Source organism: Cydia splendana, chromosome 7 (assembly GCF_910591565.1).
Source record: "Cydia splendana chromosome 7, ilCydSple1.2, whole genome shotgun sequence".
Taxonomy (NCBI): domain Eukaryota; kingdom Metazoa; phylum Arthropoda; class Insecta; order Lepidoptera; family Tortricidae; genus Cydia; species Cydia splendana.
This window is the reverse complement of record NC_085966.1, coordinates 20,951,735-20,968,804: the sequence shown is the minus strand read 5'-3', so window position 1 is coordinate 20,968,804 and position 17,070 is coordinate 20,951,735. Positions and strand designations below refer to the sequence as shown.

The following is a 17,070-nucleotide window of genomic DNA, read 5'->3' as shown; positions in this document are numbered from 1 at the left end:
GCTGCGCGGCGTAAATCCTCCTCGGTGGTCTGCGCTACGCTCCGCCGGTTTGCGCAGGCCTTAAATCCTCCTCGGTGGTCTGCGCTGCGCTCCGGCTTTAGAGAACAACCTAAACTCACGGGACCTTAAAGGCCTGCGCAAACCGGCGAAGCGCAGCGCAGATCACAGATTATCAATATTTTCCTTTCCCAAAGAGTTCCGTCCTCAAAAAAGTGCTTCACTTATTATACTAGTATACTACAAACAATTGATACTATCCCAACCATTTCAAAGATCTTTGAATGAAAGACAACACCACTATAACACCCTTACAAAACATATGTTTATTATACTTATCCAGTTATATTGATTGTTATCGATCTAATCAATGGTATATTTTAATAACTAGCCGAATAAATTGCATCATCAGATGACAATAGCGTCAAGAAGAGATCACCTTTGTGTTAACCCTATTAATGCGCGCGGTAATCAAACTTTATTACCTTGAATTAATTTAACTGTATAAATTATTAAAACCAATTACGCTTATAAGCTTATAATTTACTTTATTTTTAATAGTATTTAATAAATCTACAATCTTGTTAAATAAATAGTTAAGTATTGTAGGACAATCTTACACATCGATTTCAGACACAAAGTCCCTAGAACTCCTAGGGGGCAGTTACTACAGACAGACACATCGGGCAAAATGAGTTACTTGAGGAAATTAATAGGTACCTATTTGTAGAACCCCATTCGATTTCAGTAGATGATTTACTTATATGGGTCCAAAGAGTAAAATAAGTTGTATGGGCCTCTATTGAACTTAAGTAGCTAAGGTTTACTCGGGTAATTCCGAATGTCGAAAACTGTCGGATAATTCCGAAAAGAGACTTTTATTATGATGGAATTAAGGGTGATTTTCATCTGAATTTCGGAATTATTCGACATTCGGTAATACCCGAATACACCTTAACACACTATCGCACCGCACCAAGGTCATGGTGGGACGCACCCATAAGTAAGAGGGAGAAAGAGATATCGCTTTCTCCCTCTTACTTATGGGTGCGTCCCACAATGATCTTGGTGCGGTGCGATAGTGTGTTAGCTACTTTAGATCTGATGAGATGAGAATGTATTTTTAAATCGTTTTTAAGTTTATTATAAAGTAGGTACATAATTATCCTATATATTAACCCAGGTTCACAGGTTTAAAAACGATCCGTGTACCCCATTTCAATCGGCTCCGTTTAGTTTCCACATTTATAATACATACTAACATTACTAACATAGAATAGTGCCGTGTGGTGCCGGCATCAGAAAAGAATAGCACCACCCCATCTCGTCCCGTGGGTGTCGTATAAGGCGACTAAGGGAAAACTGGCGACAGATATGCATATGAGCAAAGCTCGCCCGTATCCTTAGCGGGGTCCTTGCTCACAAGAGCTGTGCGCGCGCCACATCGAAAAAAAAAGTACCTAACAGTTTTCTAGACTACAGCCATGGATATTAGGATTATTAGGGCCATTAATTTTAATTAAAAAAAATAGTTTATAGTAGTTCCTGATGGATTCAATGCGGTTTTATTTGCTAATATGAATGGATTAGTTTATTTACTTTAATTAGTTTTATGTTTAGATTAAGTAATTTGGTTCACATTTGTATGGGAAAAATTCAAACTCTAGCTAGAAGAAGCGGCACCCCCTCATTTTGTTACACTTATTATATTAACAAAATACGCCAAGTTTTATAATCTTATCTCAACTACAAGGGGGTGCTCAAACACTTTGAAATTTTTCAAAGTTGTATGAAATCCAAAAAAATTAAATTATATTTTTTTAGATTTTTATGTAAGTAGTAGTTTTGACATTATTAGAAAGTGTGATTTAAAAGTTATTAAGTAAATAAACATTTTTATTTTTATTTTTATGATTTTTTAGGTGAAATTCAAAAAATTATAAAAAATAGAAATAAAAATGTTTTTCTACTTTAAAACTTATAAATGACATGTGCAAATAGTGTGAAAACAGATATGTACATAAATAAAATTCTGAATAATAAATACTTTTTTTTTTAGGTTGGAGCACCCCCTTGTAGTTGAGATAAAGTTACGAAACTTGGTGTATTTTATCAGCATAATAAGTGTAACAAAATAAGGGGGTGCCCCGTAGGAAAATAAAAAAAAATGTTTTTTGAACCACCCTATTAAGTAAGTATGTGTTATTTTAGCATGAAATAAACAATTTAATCAGTTAAAAAAATAAACATACTTAAAATGAATTCAAATAGGACATTTTTTTATTTATAACGACTTTATTTTTATTAATTTGTCTAGTCTTATGTGTTAAATATATAATTTTGTATTAATCGTAATCTAATAATGACTTTTAAGTCGGAAAAATACCAATATATAGAAAATCAGTCACTACAAGCGCAATCGGGGAATCTGCAAGCATCAGAGGGTTAATATTCGTACCGATGACGCTTCAGCCCATTGAAAACGGACCGTGCAAAGAAGTCCACAAGTAGTATATAAACGCCGGCCGCCGAGGCAGGAAGCATTGCAACCGTATCTTTATTTATTTTTATCAATAAAAGGGAACATGGATTCGAAAACTATTCTATTTATATTCGCTGTTTTGGCGGCAAACGGTAAGTTGAAAGTAAATACGTGTTAATTATAAAAATAGAAGTGCATCGGATATAATTAACTTTAACGATCATTTGAAATTAATCAATATTTTATTTGAAGACAAAAAAAACTATTCCATTGGATATCCTGGAAATCGTTAGAAATCCTATTGAATTGGTCACTATTTTATGTTAAACAGTAAAAAAATAGATCAGAAACTTCATAAATGTTTAGAATAATGGGAGCGAAGTGTTCATTGGTTAATAAAAGAGTTAGAGCTAAAAGAAAATAAATAAATACACTTAAGTACATCCAACATAAATACCTAACTGATAAAATTATTAAAAAATCGTTAAACTAGAATACCTTTTAATTACAAGTCTTTTCTACGAAATGTTCTCAAAAATAATATTCACAAGGCTAATAAATATTTATAACTTGTTACCTACAAAAAGTACACAAGTATATAATCAGTGCATTCTGCGTCCTTTATCTTTATGTAATTGGTTTCGTGACATACTACAGTGTTATGTTATTTACGATTTAACTATAAATATTAGACGGTAAATACCTACCTACTATTGGCAATGTGTTTACATAAATCTATTCAATAATATACATCTATCATTTATTCCAGTAAAACCCTTTTAAATACTTTTGCTACACTGCCTCTGATATTTTACAAAAAATCCAAAACTGTATCAACAAAAAAAAAGTATAAGTGTCGGTCGACCTGATGTTCTATTAAATTTAACGAGTCGATTGAGATCTGTAGAGGAGAATATCCGGACAGACATACGCTAGCAGTTTTGAACAACCTGAAAAAGAGACCTTCGCATTCGATCGGCCGAAGACGAATTTTCCTTTCATGCAATACAAAACAACTAGAAAATGTGAAACGCGTAGATTTTTTCCTTTGTAGCGCTGAAACGCGCAAACATCCGCCAAAATATTGTCAATTGCAGTCAGTTCATTCATAGCACGTAATAGTCGCTGAAGAATTAGATTTCAGGGATTTCTTTACCTTCACATAAACTTGTAGTAGTAGAAAAAACACTGCATATAAACTTTAATCACTTTATAAATAACCAAGTATGACGGGTCACCCATGGATTTCAAAGACCTCGATTACTTACAGAATGCTACATTTAAGTTATGATTTGCATGTTAATACTAAAAATACAGTGTAAAATCGCGGGAGAGATTTTAATTGCTGTATCCAAGTGTAATTCACACAGAAAAAAGCCTGTTTTAGTAATTGTAGCCTATGTATATTGTTGTATTGTATTGTATGGGTAATGTAAAATCCAATATGCATCAATATGTTTTAAAATGAAAATACAAAAAATTGAACATATTACCAGTCCATATTCACGCTTGAATTCAAAAATTCCCTACGGTTGGTTGATTGGTTGTAATTTCAAAACATCAACTGAATCACATTAAGTATACACACAGCATAGCGTAGCTATCGCAAATCGTTCGTCGTTATATTAGTTTTCTCAACTTAGTATTTTACTCTATATGACGCCTAATATATATCCCAGTTAATCTCTTATTCAGAACTATTATATTTCCTACGGAATTCTGTCTAGCAATCTCGTACGCCTAAATATGCTAACTATGATATTGCACGAATTATTGCAGGTCCGCTAAAGAGATTGATAATAATAACGGCCTTTAGGATAACTATTATTTACTTACTCATCTTAAATGCATTATCGTATGCGATAATTCGGTTTGCAGATTCAGGAACTGGATAATGTCACGATTTAATCTAACTAGTCGTAGATAAGGTTTTTTGTCTAATAACAAGTGACATTAATTAATAATCAATTTATATTTTGCATATGCATTTTTTCTCTCTTAGTTTTTGTATGAAACCGATGCGCGACCTAGTGCGTATATTCGTACTATTGACATTATTACCGTCATTACATTGCATAATATCATATCATGTCAAATACCGTTTACATACGCTTGTAAATAACGATGTGCCGCATACACTAGAATTAAATAATTTAATATCTACCAAGCGTGTATCAAACATCGTATCAGGCGCGCCTGTGAAAATCCCATTATTAATTCTAAAACTTAATCAAAATGAAAACCTAATCACATTTATAAACTAAATCAAGATTAATTAAAATTCGAATTGTGTCATTGGCGGGTTAACTTTGGTTTAACGGGTTAGCATAGGAATTGAAATATCACTTTTTTTTTCAATTTAATCTTTCTGTTTCATACGTGGTAAAAACCTATTTATGTATTTGTATTTAGATTATCTAACAATAGATAGACCTAGATGAATGTAGGGTATGTAGAGTATCTAACAATAGATAGACCAAGTGTAAAAATATGGGTGCTCTCATCATGTCCCATAGGTAGGTACCTCCTAGCTCTTATGTCAGCGAATTAAAAACCATGGGACATATTTTTGAGTTAGTTGTATTATGCACCCATATTTGAGTCAGTTGTATTTTTACACTTGACTGTACCTACGTGTTAAAATTCCGTTACATTTTGGCAATAATTTGTGCATGTAATCATATGCATCATTTTGCATAATTCGACATTTGGTATAAATGGCAATAAAAAACCACGATTACCGTCACTACCGCGATCTGAATTTAAGATCAATGCTTTTTTTTCTATCCGACGCTTGTCTGAATTCGGGGCACGTACGAATTCCATAGTCACATAACTTACGCCGTCTTTTCCTAATTTATTAGTTGGGAAAGAATTAATTATACTTAAACATTCAAAGGGTTATACAAATGCATAAGATTGAGTTGATTTGTAGAATTTTAATTTTAAGTTTTTTTCTGATATTCAACTTTGAATAACAAATTCACGGTTTAACGGAACAAGTGCACGTGTATATTGAGTTATTTATAAATCTTATTCATTCATAGAAACTTATCTACACAGCAGTGTGCTCGGCCAAGTTCGAAGAAAAATCCGTTATTTAATATACTTATTTATTTACCATAACATAGACAATTGATAAATTGATAATATAAATATATGCTAACGTGACAGAAACATTAATAAGATCACATTGTATCTACGATAATTACCTATTACCTACGTTATTGCTGATGAATTAAAATACTTAAGCAAAATACTAATAACAGATGATACCAACTAATAACTGTCAGTGTGTGTCATTTCAGTGTTTTAGGAAGGATTCGATTCTATTTTAGGAAACACCTCACAGAAATACAAAATATATACTTTTGATTATTTCTGAAAGTATACTCCGGAGAAAGTTGCGCCCTTATAAAAAAATAACAGGAGCCCTTATAAAAACCACTTTCCCTATTTGCTGCGGGGTCCTTTAACCTCACTCCGTTGACTTTGGAGACTTAATGTGACGTAACGTAAATTTTTTCAGCCTCCATTGCCTTCGGCTGGGGTTACCGTGCGTCTGACCAGCGGCGCTGGGCCGTACTCCACCCCGCCTGCGGAGGCCGACAGCAGTCCCCCATCGCCATCGCGGCACGCCAGGCCATCCCCATCTCGATACCTGCTATGGAACTCATCGGCTACCAGAACCCTCTACCAGGCCCTCTCACCTTAACAAACAACGGCCATTCTGTCACACTAACCATCCCGAAATACAGTTCAGAGGAAGAGAAGAAAGGATTCCGCCTACCTTACATCTTCGGCGGACCGCTAGACAACGAGTATGAAATCGAGGGCTTGCATTTCCATTGGGGTGACAAGAACAACCGTGGTTCTGAGCATACGCTTAATGACATGAGGCTGCCTCTTGAGATGCATATCGTGCATAGGAATAAGAAGTACAGGAACTTGGCCGAGTCTCTGCAGCATCCAGATGGAGTTGCCGTCCTCGCTTTCTTCTACCAGGTATAATACACTTACTTTCGTTGGCGCTACAACCCTTAGTGGGTCTTAGCTTCCTCCACAATATTCCTCCAGTTTATATCGCGGTGCCTGGGGACCTTCATCCAATTGGTAAACTTTCCCATCTTCCTGAGATCTTCTACACAATCTATCCAACGCTTCTGAGACCTGCCTACCAGGTATAAGTATACACGCTTCACATTTTATAATTTTTATATCAAAACCAGTAACGTATCTGTTTACTGTGTCCATAATGTTACATAGAGGTATGAGCTGACATTATTAGCAACCAATGCAGAATTATCAAGTGTCAACATTCTCATTAATACCTACAATCAGTGCCGGACATTTTAATTACTAACTTAATGATTGTACGTTACCATAAACAATCCATTATCCAAGCATTTATTCTGGATGAAGAGCGTGTCACTCAGGGCTTCTTGTTATAGAGACCAATATATTCGTGCAATTCTATGAGATGGCTTCATAAATGAAGTTTTCATAAGCCTGAATATACCTAATAGATCATAATATACCGCTGTCTCCATATTCCAACATAGCACGTTTTTTTTGCTGGTATATTTAGATATCAAGGAGTTAAACCTTTATTTACCATTCTAGGTGGTGGAATTCGACGCCAAGCTCCTCAGCCCCATGGTGAAGAACCTGTCCATGATTGAGGCTTACAACAGCAGCATGCAGCTCCCGCACACCTTCTCGCTCTCTTCTATCCTGTCCGGACTGGACTCCGAGAGGTTCTACACGTACAAGGGCTCTCTGACCACCCCGCCTTGCGCTGAGGCCGTTACGTGGATCGTGTTCTCTGATTATCTGCCGATCTCCGTGTTCCAGGTAAGTTTGGTGATATTTAGTGAAATTTTAAGCAGCTACCAGCACCTTAACCTAGCTCTTTCCCGGTTCCTGAAAGGGCGGTACACTTACAACAAGCTAGACACTTGTATTGGTGTAATTTTCTTTTCGAAAGCTACCCAGCCAGACCTACCAACTCAGATAGGATAGAAGGCCTGATTGAGATTAATCAGTCCCGATTGTCAAATTTCCTGATGTTTTCCTTTATTGAATGGCTATTGGTAAATGTCAAATGATATTTCGTACAACTTCTTAGACATTGGCAAGTGCAGACGTCCGGTTGAAAGCTGCACGCCTTATCTCTAGGCTCCTTAGTGCATGTTTACCACCACGATCCTGTCAAAAAAAGCCGAATCTGGGTTGTTTGCCACATCAAACACAGTTACTTTTACAGTTATCCAAAGTATTATCTCTCTCTCATCAGCATTATAATTTCCATCTGATTGTGGGGTCTGCTTTTCTCTCCACTTCGCGCGATCGGACGTGTCGTCCACTGAAACGTCGCAGGCCCTCATGACTTTTGCTATGGTTCTGCCCATCTCATCTTGCGTCTTTCTCTTCCTCTGGACCCAACAACGTTTAGATCCATAGCAACATTCCCGATGTAATTAGGAGGTGTTCTTTTTACGTGTCCAAACCATTTCAGTCGACTCTCTTGTAGCTTATCGGCGATAATACGTACTAATACAAATTACAATCGTAACTATCCAAAGTAATATCACATTTAAATGTTCTCCAGATGGACAACTTCCGCGGCCTCCTCTCCAACCTGAACCTGCCCCTCGTGGACAACTTCAGGCAGCTCCAGCCCCTCTTCGGCCGTCGGATCTTCGTGCGCATCACCTCCAAGAACCCCAAGTTCAAAAAGACCAAGCTCCACTACTCCAAATACGATTGGGTCGGACACAAGAAGGCGGACAACGATGTTGGCGACTTCGATGAATAGATAAACTGATGTTAGCTGTTAGTTCCATAGAACCGTTACTTTTTCACTTTTAAACTAGATGGCAGCACTTAAATGTTAAATGTCATAGGTAGCTTAACCCTTCGTATGTATAAGCACTGATCAGTGCGAACGAATTTAAACCTATTCTATTAAACAATCGATTTAAACTCGTGCGCATCACGATCAGTGCTTAGATATACGAAGGGTTATAGTACGTTTACATTAAATCGTGATTTTTTTTTACCGAATTGTAATAATGTAGGTACTTAATTAACTCTTTAACAACTTAGTCGCTCTGAATCTCAATCTGAACTATTGGTGCTCAAGGTAGCTGAATATCAACTTTAACAACTTAGCAATAAGGTCGTGTATAGATATTTGTTTAACATTGTATCTTATGGCAAGTATGTATAAAATAAGACCAGTCCTCGATCTATATTGCAGTACTTATTTTCCTTTTTTAGAGTTTTAAAACTAAGCTTCTTAATGAAAATATTGCTACTTGTTCATATCAAACTATATAGACTAGTAGCGACATCTGTTGCCAAATATTACAATTAATTGCTACTTGTTTATATGAAACTATATAGACTAGTAGCGACATCTGTTATCAAATAAAGGTCTAAATTAAGGGAAAAAAAATAGAATTCATTTCAGTTCTATGGAACAAATGGATATCGCCTACTCTACTTTAAAGCAATCTCTACGGGTCTTCTGTCGTTCTACTAATCGCTGTCCCAATATTATAGGGTTCTATGTTTCACTTTTATCGAACTGAAATTTGAACATTGTCATAGTGACATTAAGTCGAATTTCAACTATCTTGAAAATGTAACATAGAACCCTGTAATATTGGGCCAGCGTAATGTTACAATAATTTATTATGTGTACAGTACCTATTGTATATGTGTGAATAGTATTATTATTAAATAAGGTATTAATAAACTAGTGAATAACATTTGGTAATTTTATTTTAACTGAATACATATATGAAATATAAACAATTTATAAATACATAAACATAGATAATACACAAATAATATATGATAGGTTAACTAGGTACTGTAGTTCTCAGATCCGAACATCGACTGAAAGAGAGAAAAAGTGCATTAGTATTGCTGTCTCAGAAATTAATTAAAAATATACATACCATCACAAATATCATAATTCACTATTTACACTTTTAGTAACACAACACTCTCTGAAAAAAAAAACACTGGCATATCACAAAACAACACAATCATTTCATGAATTCACAGTTGACACTGTTGACAGTCAAATTTCAGTTTTATTGTATCGAATCGATCACATCAAAACCAATCAAGTCTTCAAAACAAGACCAAACATGCTCACAAACAAAAATCATGTTAGGAAAATAAAACACTCCATTGGTATTATTTATTTCATGATATATTCTATAATACAAGTTCAACAACTATACAAGGTTAAATGTATTTCATAATTATTACATAATTTATTCATTATTTTAAATAGATCCATATAATTGAACGGTACAACAGTTTGAGAAAAATAAATTCAATTGCATATTTCGGCTTGTAATGAAAGAGTGTCATTGAAACATTATTATTAATAACAAAAAATGCCTTATAATAAGGACTAGCAATCTCCTTACAAAATGTTCCGCATTTCAAAGACACTTTCTATAACAAATTTTAGGAACATGTTTTGCGTGTAGAGACTTCTGTCTTTTTGGGTGCATTTACACTGAACCGTTCAATGAATGTAGTGGCCGAATAAAAGTATGGAGTTGCCAGGCGACATTATTTGAAGCGGCGAAAAACCCAGAATTTGACGCAGTGTAATTGCAAAAAAAAAATATAATGACACTTTTTCAAAACGATGGAATGTAAAACGGTATTAATGTCGGATTGCACTGTTAGTTAGTTGACGAGTCAACTTTGGGTCGGCGTTAGCGTATGTACAGGTGCCGCGGGCAGCACACAACATGCAACAAGTTACACTCAACGTACCAGGTCTTCGGGGTTGAACATGCCCTGGAAAGGAAGAAATTTATTATAAGTAATGCGCGCGTTTATGAATAATGGCGTTATTCATAAACGCGCTACAAGCAAGGCAACTGTCAGTAGAAAAAGGCGCGAAATTCAAAATTCGATCGATCGATCCCTCGCGCCTAGGATTTTCAAATTTGCCGCTTTTTTTTTTACTGACAAAGCTGGCTTGCTAGAGTATACATGTTATATCCTATACCTTACGTTACTAATAATGGCACATAAAAAGGGGCGTCAGAAGGCACAAGAAAACGGGAGCGGTTTTTTAAATAAAAACTAATGGTGGCAGTATTTCTTGGGTCGGCCCTCGGCGGCCGTTAATAATTGGATTAAATTATCTTTAGGAAAATAATAAAACTAACTTTACAGTACATGGGGCCACTTAATGGAATCTCACTAAATTAATTGACATAGTAAGAAAAATAATTTTGTGTCAGATATTTATGCATGCTTCGTTGTGCGAGATATTATTGCAAGGGACTGTACTGTCAGTATTCACAGATAACAAATTTAAGGGTAAAGGATGTTTTGTTTTGAAGAAGGCATCTAGATATTATTGTCAGTTTCTCCTTATCATATATGAGGACAAAGAAAGTGAATTTCTCTCTAAATAACTATGTGTAGATTTGTATTGATGATGATGATATCCTGTTATCCCTAATCAGGGACATTGTATTGCAACAAATTAAAAAAAGCCTCGGACAGACAGACAGGCGGACTTGGCGAAACTATAAGGGTTCCTATAGAACCCTATAATTTATATAGCTATGTTAGTCTATCCCTTACTCAACACGGTGCACGGTAATTGTTGCTGGCATTATAAGGATGGTTCTTGGACAGATTCTCCAGCACAGCGGGTACAGGGGCGGTAATATGTCTAAAGATGTGTCTGTTTGTCAAGATGGACTTACCTTAGCGCGGCGCAGGATCGAGCCTTGCTAGCATCATAAGGATGATCCTTGGATGGAATCTCGAGCACAGCTGGTACGGGAGCGGTTTGCCCGTCGATCAATATAGTTCGTTTTTTTAGCATTAGAAATAAGGTAAACAATCTTGATGTGTCTTTTTATTGAAAAACACGTTTTAAAAATAAGTTTCGGCAAATATGTAACAATTATGAATCTAATACGATCATTTATATTCTTCTGCTTTCATAAGTAATAGTTACTGATTTTTAAAAAGCGTTTTTCAATTAAAATACATGTCAAGATCGCTTACCTTCTTTCTAATGGTAAAAAAAAACGAACTGTAAGTCTATAGATGTGTCAGTATGTTTGTCAAGATGAACTTACCTTAGCGCGGCGCAGGATCGAGTCTTTGCTGGCATCATAAGGATGGTCCTTGGATGGAATCTCGAGCACAGCTGGTACAGGGGCGGTGTGCCCGTCGATGACGTGTCTGATGAGCTCAGCGACGTTCTGGTTGATGAGGATGATGTCGATGTCGTCCCGCTTGATGAACCGCTTGAAGCAGTCTTCTATCTCGCTGACGGGGGTGTCTGGAAGGGTGGAAGATTAGGTTTGTTATTGTAATTGATGTAAATTGAAAGTTATAACGAATTTTTGTTCACAATAACTTAACCCCTTTTTTGCGGACTTCAAGATTAGGTATATTTTGAACCATGAGATATAAAACGTAAGATTCAAATGCTTAGTATGGATCCGTGCCAAAGCATACGAAGGATTAATATGGAATGTATGCTGGACATGGTTTTTTTTTTCACATTGGTATCAAAGCGGTCAACAAAGCCAGTTAACGCCTACAACTCCAAGGGTGTTACATGGGCATTGCCAACCCTAATGGGAGACTGATACCTAACTCAAAAATAGGGAAATAAAAAAACCATTGACAGAGCAGCCCAAAAGCTATATTTAAGCTATTAGGAATTACAATCAGTTCATCGTTCTGCGATATTAGTTTTTCGAAAATATTGCCCATTTTATTCTAACATATTTTTCTCATATCCAAGACCAAGTTATAAAAAGAACCAATGCGATTGTAGTCTCCTGTTCAATCCCAGCCCTGGGCATTAGAAGTCTTGGTCACTTTTTCTTTCAAATATGACATCTATTTCCTTTACATACATTTTCACTGAAACTTCCTTGATAATTCATATAATTTGTTTCAACAGTTCTAACATTATGTAAATCAAACTACAACAGTTGAACACAGAGTCAGATGCCGAATAAACTCAGAGAAGTGCTAATTCATGAAACAAGTGTGAAACAGTTCACAACTGATCTTGACAAACTGTTGTTAGATATACCTACTTACAATAGTTACAGAGTAATTTTATTGCAGTTCTTAAGGGTAATTCCACTACTAAAGTTCAATATGGTTCCACAATATGATAAATAGGGATAAAGTTACCCTTATCTTGAGATAAATTAACACTCAAATTTGCATTTTACAACATGCAATGAAATGGTAATTCGCCACAGGACCTACTTTATTGCATAAGCCATAAACCATAAATCAGAGTACTGATCAATTTCACTCAGCAGTGTGAATGCTATTGGTGACAGACGAGTAGGTGCAACCAACCCTTAGTGTCAGTTGCACCATCCACACTTGACAGACTGATCACCGCCACCCGGCTAGCCATGGCGGTTTACTATGAAGCTTTCCATACAATAAAATTTAGCTAACTCTTTGGTCATTACAAACAGTTTGGTCCAACCGACCTTTAGCCTAGTACTGTAATTACACTTCAGTTAGTGGACTGGATTAACAACTAGCTACTAGTTGTTTGGAACCTGTATCTATTTTAGGAGGAAACAATCCGTAAAGAGGGTTAATACAACATTTTTAAGTTTGATACAAATATAAACCGATTTTTTGTAACAATGATATTATATGGATCAAATTATAAATAAATGTTTTGTTAAGCAAAATAGTAGGTACTTACTTTTGTCGACAACCATGAAATTTGGATGTCTGTTCTTGTTGATTTCACCGATACCACCCAATAAGAATCCAACGCAGGTGTCCTGAAAGCAAAACATTTTACATTTTACAACTCTTAAATACAAGCACAATAAATCAAACAGCAAAAGCAAAACACAATCCAAATGCAAGATTTTTGCAAGTGTTAGAAGATCATAATTACCTCATCTCCGATGACGCTGATCAGTTTTCCCTTTATAGCGGATTGGAGGGCCATTTTTTAGGATTTATACTGATATTTTTGTGAATTATTTTGCGAAGAATGAGATGAGGAACTGTCACAAGGGGCTCATCACCTGACTGATTATAGATTTTGTGTTGTGCGGTTGGTATCACAATTTGTTCATGGAAAACTATTCAATGTAAAGATTTGGTCGTTTTTAAAAAGAGCTTAAAGAGTTGAAGTGTATTTTTATGACAAATTTACTTTTTAAATAATTTTAAACTTATTAAAGTACAAATTCATTCTCAATATTAACACCATAAGCTGAAGTATTTTTGTTATATAATACGGCAAGAGCTAATTTTCAGCAATGATCGCCACGGAATAATATTTTATGGGTTTTTCTTTTATTTTCACATGGTATAGACGAGAAATACACTCGCAAAGCGTCAATCGAAAAAATAATTTGGTACACCGTCCGACAGTGACGTTATATTTGACGTTTCTACTTGTTGCTGTTGACGCTATAACGTGTTTCGTATTTTCACGCAATATGCAATATTTTTAAGCTCCGAGAAACCATTTAACTAATAATTTTAGTCTAAAACAATAGCTTTGACATAATGCTATCCATACAAAATTACGGTAGCAGCTCAGAAGACGACGACGACAATGAAACCGAAGGCACCAAAGTGGACACTAATGAAAAGCTATTAACGCATTTAAAACCTATAGATCCTAGTTTATCAGTTGCTAAGAGTATGCAAATAGTTGCTGCACCTGTTGTAATGCCTACCGTAAGTATTTATTTTAGTGAAAACTTCATTTTTAAACAATTATGAAATGTATACAAAATTGCATGCAGTTACAATTTGTCAATATGATTTCCAGAATAATGACGATACCCGTGTGTTGATACCTACTGGCGGAGAGTTGATGCACAATCCAAAATATGAAGAATTATTTGCCCCCACATATGGTCCCGAGAACCCTTTCCAGACTCAGCAAATGAAGGCCCACAAGAATACTCTTGCAGGTTAGTGTAGGGGTTCCCAATCTTTTGCAGTCCTCGGCGCACTTGCAACTTATTCAAGTCCTGCTGGAACCGTAAATTATTCCATTTTTCCTTTAATATAAATTTTCTTTTAATCATTTGCAGACATATCTGTGTGATAAAAACCGGCCAAGTGCGAGTCGGACTCGCGTTCCAAGGGTTCCGTACATTACCCAATTTTTACAATATATTTTTTATATGTGAAACGCGAGTGAATTGCCTTTAAAAATCCCATAGGGGTGGGATATCGCTTGACTGCATATTTCTAATAGGTTTTTCTGTCATCTATAGGTAAAGAACTATTTTCAAAATTTTAGACCTGGTAGTTTCGGAGATAAAGGGGGTGGGAGAATGGTAATTTTTTGGCTATTTTCTTAAATAACTTCTAAAGTATTTGGGTCACAAATTTATATCTTCTTCTTCTTCCTCGGTCCCTCATTGCTGAGGATCGCGACCATGTATGCTACGTCTCCACAGTGTGCGATCATAGGCCATATGGGTCACGCACTGCATGTTGCCGCCAACCACCCTCTTCACAACATCAGACCATCTCGTGGGTGCTTTTCCTCGCGCTCGCTTGCCCTCTATTTGGCCCAAGATAATCTGCCTTTCTAGGTCATGCTTTTTAGACCGCATGATATGACCAAAGAAGCTGAGCGCGCGTTCTTGACATTTTGTAGAGAGCCGTGTGGTGATCTTCAGCTCCTCTAGGATAGACTTATTGGTTCTCATAGCCGTCACGGGTATGCGTAGGAGCTTTCGCCAACACCACATCTCAAAAGCGTCGATTTTTGCCCTGTCGCGAGTTTTCAAGCTCCATGTCTCGGCTAGACATGTGCGCCGATGGCAAAATCATCGGCGGCGGCGTCCGATGATTTTTTGACCGGCGGCGGCGGCGTGATCGGCGTGAAATCGGCGTGGCATAATTGAATGATACTTCATGAGAACGTGGCCTTAGAAACTCTATATTAAAGCCTTCTGAGTATTTACTAGGCTATACAAAACATATTATGTGTGTTTTCTAAATTATTGGCAAATATTATATCCCATCAGGTCATTTGGCAACCAATTCTTACCAAACTAACGGTTACCAACGGTACCGTAAAACGGGGTGAGTAGGTTTCGCGGGGAGCTATGGGTTACGAATGGGGAGAGAAGGATTGAGAGGGGGGTGAGGTGGGTTTTTAAGGCTACTGCTACAAAAATAATGTATTCCAATTTAAAATGGAGCTATAGTAATATTCATAATAAAAAAAAATCGATCCAACAATCTTCCAAAATCACCTTTGTATGATAAACCCTCTCACCCCAAATACGAGGCACTACGGGGTGAGGTGGGTTTTCCTCTTTATCGTCAAAGTTATGAAATGGAACTACCCAAAATAAAATACAAACTAAAATACAAACGTCCGAACCACTTATTATATATACCATTCAGTTTTCACATGTAAAAATAAAATTTTATCGAGGTTTGAAAGTCAAATTTCACCCAACTCACCCCATTTTACGGTATCTATGTTTAAATATTAACATAAAAAGATTAAGGAGTTTAATTACTTTGTAAGCGTAGTACAAATAAAACACAAAAACTCTTTATAAGTTAAGTCCTAAGTAAAAAAAAACTATATTGACTTTTCCCAGCCGCTGTCGCCTCACCTATTGATTTGTTACGAAATAATGATGAACTACAAGTACTTTACATTTATCTGAACTGGAGTTTATCAGAAATGTATGTTAGAATAAGGAATATAAATATGTTGTCGTTTTCGAAAGTAAACGTCTCTGGCAGGTTGATTCTCTCAACAGAATGTCTTAGAAGTGTCCCGTATTGCATGGCACTTGCAGGGGAAAACCCGCGTGTCTTCAGACCTACACACTGCGAGCCACTACCGAAATATTTGATAGACGAGCCCTCAGACGGAAAATTTAAGAGTCGCTCTAAAAACTTTTTATGAGATAGGTAATATGTACATTGTATTTCATAAAAGAGTTTTATGGATTATTAAGGTTTACTTTGTTTTCTTAATTGCAAGCTTAATGATAACACTTGGAGATTTAAGTTCCTATAAGTATAACTAGAGTTTTATAATTTTGATTGAAATATATATTGTAAAGTAAAAGAAGCTGATAATCACCATAAAATGACTAAGAATTACGACCCTCCTAGCGTCAACCAAAAGCGAAATCGAGACTCTACTCCGACGCCTAGAGACCACAGCGCTGGATTTTGGACTGGCAATCAATCGCGACAAAACCAAAATGTTGATCATAGACCGTGCCAATAACAACCAACCAGACGTCCAAAATATAGCAGGATGCGAAGTCGTTAGTAGCTACGTATACCTAGGCTCCACGATCACCAACACCGGAGGTTGCGAAGATGAGATTCGGAGACGTTGCGCCGTGACTAGATCCTCGGTCGTAAAACTCACAAAGATTTGGAAGGACCGCAGAATAACCAGAAACACAAAGGTTCGGCTGATGAGATGCCTGGTATTTCCAATCTTTCTATACGGAGCTGAGACGTGGACGCTGAGGATGCAAGACCGTCGCAAGATTGACGCGCTGGAAATGTGGTGT

At 36.3% G+C, this 17,070-nt stretch overlaps 3 protein-coding genes across 3 annotated transcripts in view; 2 read left to right on the top strand and 1 right to left on the bottom strand.

Moving 5' to 3' along the window:
* The first annotated feature begins 2,493 nt into the window (after positions 1-2,493).
* On the top strand, positions 2,494-9,871 carry LOC134792264 (carbonic anhydrase 7). The gene is made up of 4 exons (XM_063763530.1): positions 2,494-2,631; positions 6,009-6,484; positions 7,103-7,333; positions 8,091-9,871. The coding sequence occupies exons 1-4, from the start codon at positions 2,583-2,585 to the stop codon at positions 8,295-8,297; spliced, it is 963 nt and encodes a 320-aa protein (XP_063619600.1). The 5' UTR covers positions 2,494-2,582; the 3' UTR covers positions 8,298-9,871.
* LOC134792265 (V-type proton ATPase subunit F) lies at positions 9,693-13,594 on the bottom strand. Its single transcript, XM_063763531.1, has 4 exons — positions 13,437-13,594; positions 13,236-13,317; positions 11,620-11,825; positions 9,693-10,312 (listed from the first exon to the last, which is right to left on the bottom strand). Exons 1-4 carry the CDS (start codon positions 13,488-13,490, stop codon positions 10,280-10,282), a joined length of 375 nt encoding a protein of 124 aa, XP_063619601.1. The 5' UTR covers positions 13,491-13,594; the 3' UTR covers positions 9,693-10,279.
* Positions 13,595-13,936: 342 nt separating this feature from the next.
* Positions 13,937-17,070, top strand: part of LOC134792366 (pre-mRNA-processing factor 17) — a 51,340-nt gene continuing 48,206 nt past the window's right edge. The window contains exons 1-2 of the mRNA XM_063763646.1: positions 13,937-14,233; positions 14,328-14,472. Of these exons, the coding sequence (XP_063619716.1) occupies positions 14,060-14,233; positions 14,328-14,472 (319 nt within the window). The 5' untranslated portion in view covers positions 13,937-14,059. The remainder of the gene's footprint in view (positions 14,234-14,327; positions 14,473-17,070) is intronic.